Source organism: Bison bison, unplaced genomic scaffold (assembly GCF_000754665.1).
Source record: "Bison bison bison isolate TAMUID 2011002044 unplaced genomic scaffold, Bison_UMD1.0 scf7180017863991, whole genome shotgun sequence".
In the NCBI taxonomy this organism is placed as follows: Eukaryota; Metazoa; Chordata; class Mammalia; order Artiodactyla; family Bovidae; genus Bison; species Bison bison.
The window spans coordinates 249407-251055 of record NW_011494563.1 but is presented as its reverse complement, the minus strand read 5'-3'; the positions used below and the strand labels follow the sequence as shown (position 1 = coordinate 251055).

Sequence of the window (1649 nt, the reverse complement as noted above, 5' to 3'; positions counted from 1 at the left end):
CCTGGGATTCTCCAGGCAAGAACACTGGAGTGGGTTGCCATTTCCTTCTCCAATACATGAAAGTGAAAGTGAAGTCGCTCAGTCGTGTCCGACTCTTAGCGACCCCATGGACTGCAGCCTACCAGGCTCCTCCATCCATGGGATTTTCCAGGCAAGAGTACTGGAGTGGGGTGCCATTGCCTTCTCCACTATAAGTGTATAAGAAAGTTAAAAAAAAAAAAAAAAAAAGGAATATCATAAAGTAGATGAATATGTATGTCTGAACTTGAATTAAGTCTGGGATGGACATAAAGATTTGGAAGTCGGCCTACAGTTCATAGGGTGGCAGAGTCGGACACGACTGACATACAAGATATATGGAGGATTTAGAACCAAAGAAACGTCCTAGAGATCCATCCCTCTGACTCCTCTCTTGTGGCCCCTCTGCTTTATTTTCCAATAGCGAACTTTTGGTCATTTGCCTGCACATACAAGCCACGAGTCTGGTGACTAATTTTCTGCTGAAATCCCTATGCTTTCCTCTATTTCCCAATTTGCTTTAATCCTCAGACCAAGTGTTACTTCTCAGTCTCCTCTATGCTCCTTTTGCATTCTGTGCGTACTCCTCTTGCTACGTTGTACTTTATTTCGTTTCTCATTAGATTTCCTTTAGAACAGGCAGTGTCTCATTAATGTATCAACGTATGGTACCTAGGTGTGTGGCATTTGTTGAAAACAAGTGCTTTAACATTTAATAATAGGAAGTCTTTGTGTCTGCAATCCTTGAAAAGGCCAAAATGCTAAATGGCATACATGTTCCAAACATATCTCATTCTGGAATTAGAGGACCTTGCCAGGCCTGACTACCAAAATCTTGTACTTTTGTTACAACCCAGTTTGTATTGTCCGGTTTGTTCTTAATTTTTCCAGTCCGGGTAACGATATGGATACTTTTGCAAGTCTGTCTTCCTACAGTCACCCCAATGGCTTCTGCGTATCTTTCACAGAAAACCATTGATGGGCTTTCTCCAACATGCGACTTAGGAAATGAAAATTCACACCACATGCTTAATTTCCTCATGGGTACCTCTGGTTATAGGTAACCAAAACTTATCAATAAGTTTGAAACTTAGTCTAACACAAATGTTCTCTTGTTCACAACTGCCCCTAAATACTAACTCTGAAATATAGACTAGAACATACCCTACACAACCAGAGCATTAAGTTGCAAGTCTCAGTACTGTAACAAAGAGTATTTAAGTTTCAGGTACCATAAATTGTGCTACTCTTTTCCCTGATCATGGAAGTGGCTCTGAAAAGAGCCGTTTATTTGGTTGTTTCCAATCTTGGTTCTTTACTTAGTCTTGTGGTGGCTCTCAGTCTTCTTGGGCAGCAGCACCGCCTGGATGTTGGGCAGGATACCACCCTGAGCGATGGTGACTTTGCCCAGCAGCTTGTTGAGCTCCTCGTCGTTGCGGATGGCCAGCTGCAGGTGACGCGGGATGATGCGCGTCTTCTTGTTGTCCCGGGCCGCGTTGCCCGCCAGCTCCAGGATCTCGGCCGTCAGGTACTCCAGCACCGCCGCCAGGTACACCGGGGCCCCGGCCCCGACCCGCTCGGCGTAGTTACCCTTGCGGAGAAGGCGGTGCACTCGACCCACGGGGAACTGG

The 1649-nt window shown here is 45.4% G+C and overlaps 1 protein-coding gene across 1 annotated transcript in view; it reads right to left on the bottom strand.

Moving 5' to 3' along the window:
* Positions 1 to 1288: 1288 nt before the first annotated feature.
* LOC104984356 (histone H2A type 1-J-like) overlaps positions 1289 to 1649 on the bottom strand; it is a 9663-nt gene continuing 9302 nt past the window's right edge. Inside the window, exon 5 of the mRNA XM_010834038.1 lies at positions 1289 to 1645. Coding sequence (XP_010832340.1) covers positions 1334 to 1645 — 312 coding nt within the window. The 3' untranslated portion in view covers positions 1289 to 1333. The remainder of the gene's footprint in view (positions 1646 to 1649) is intronic.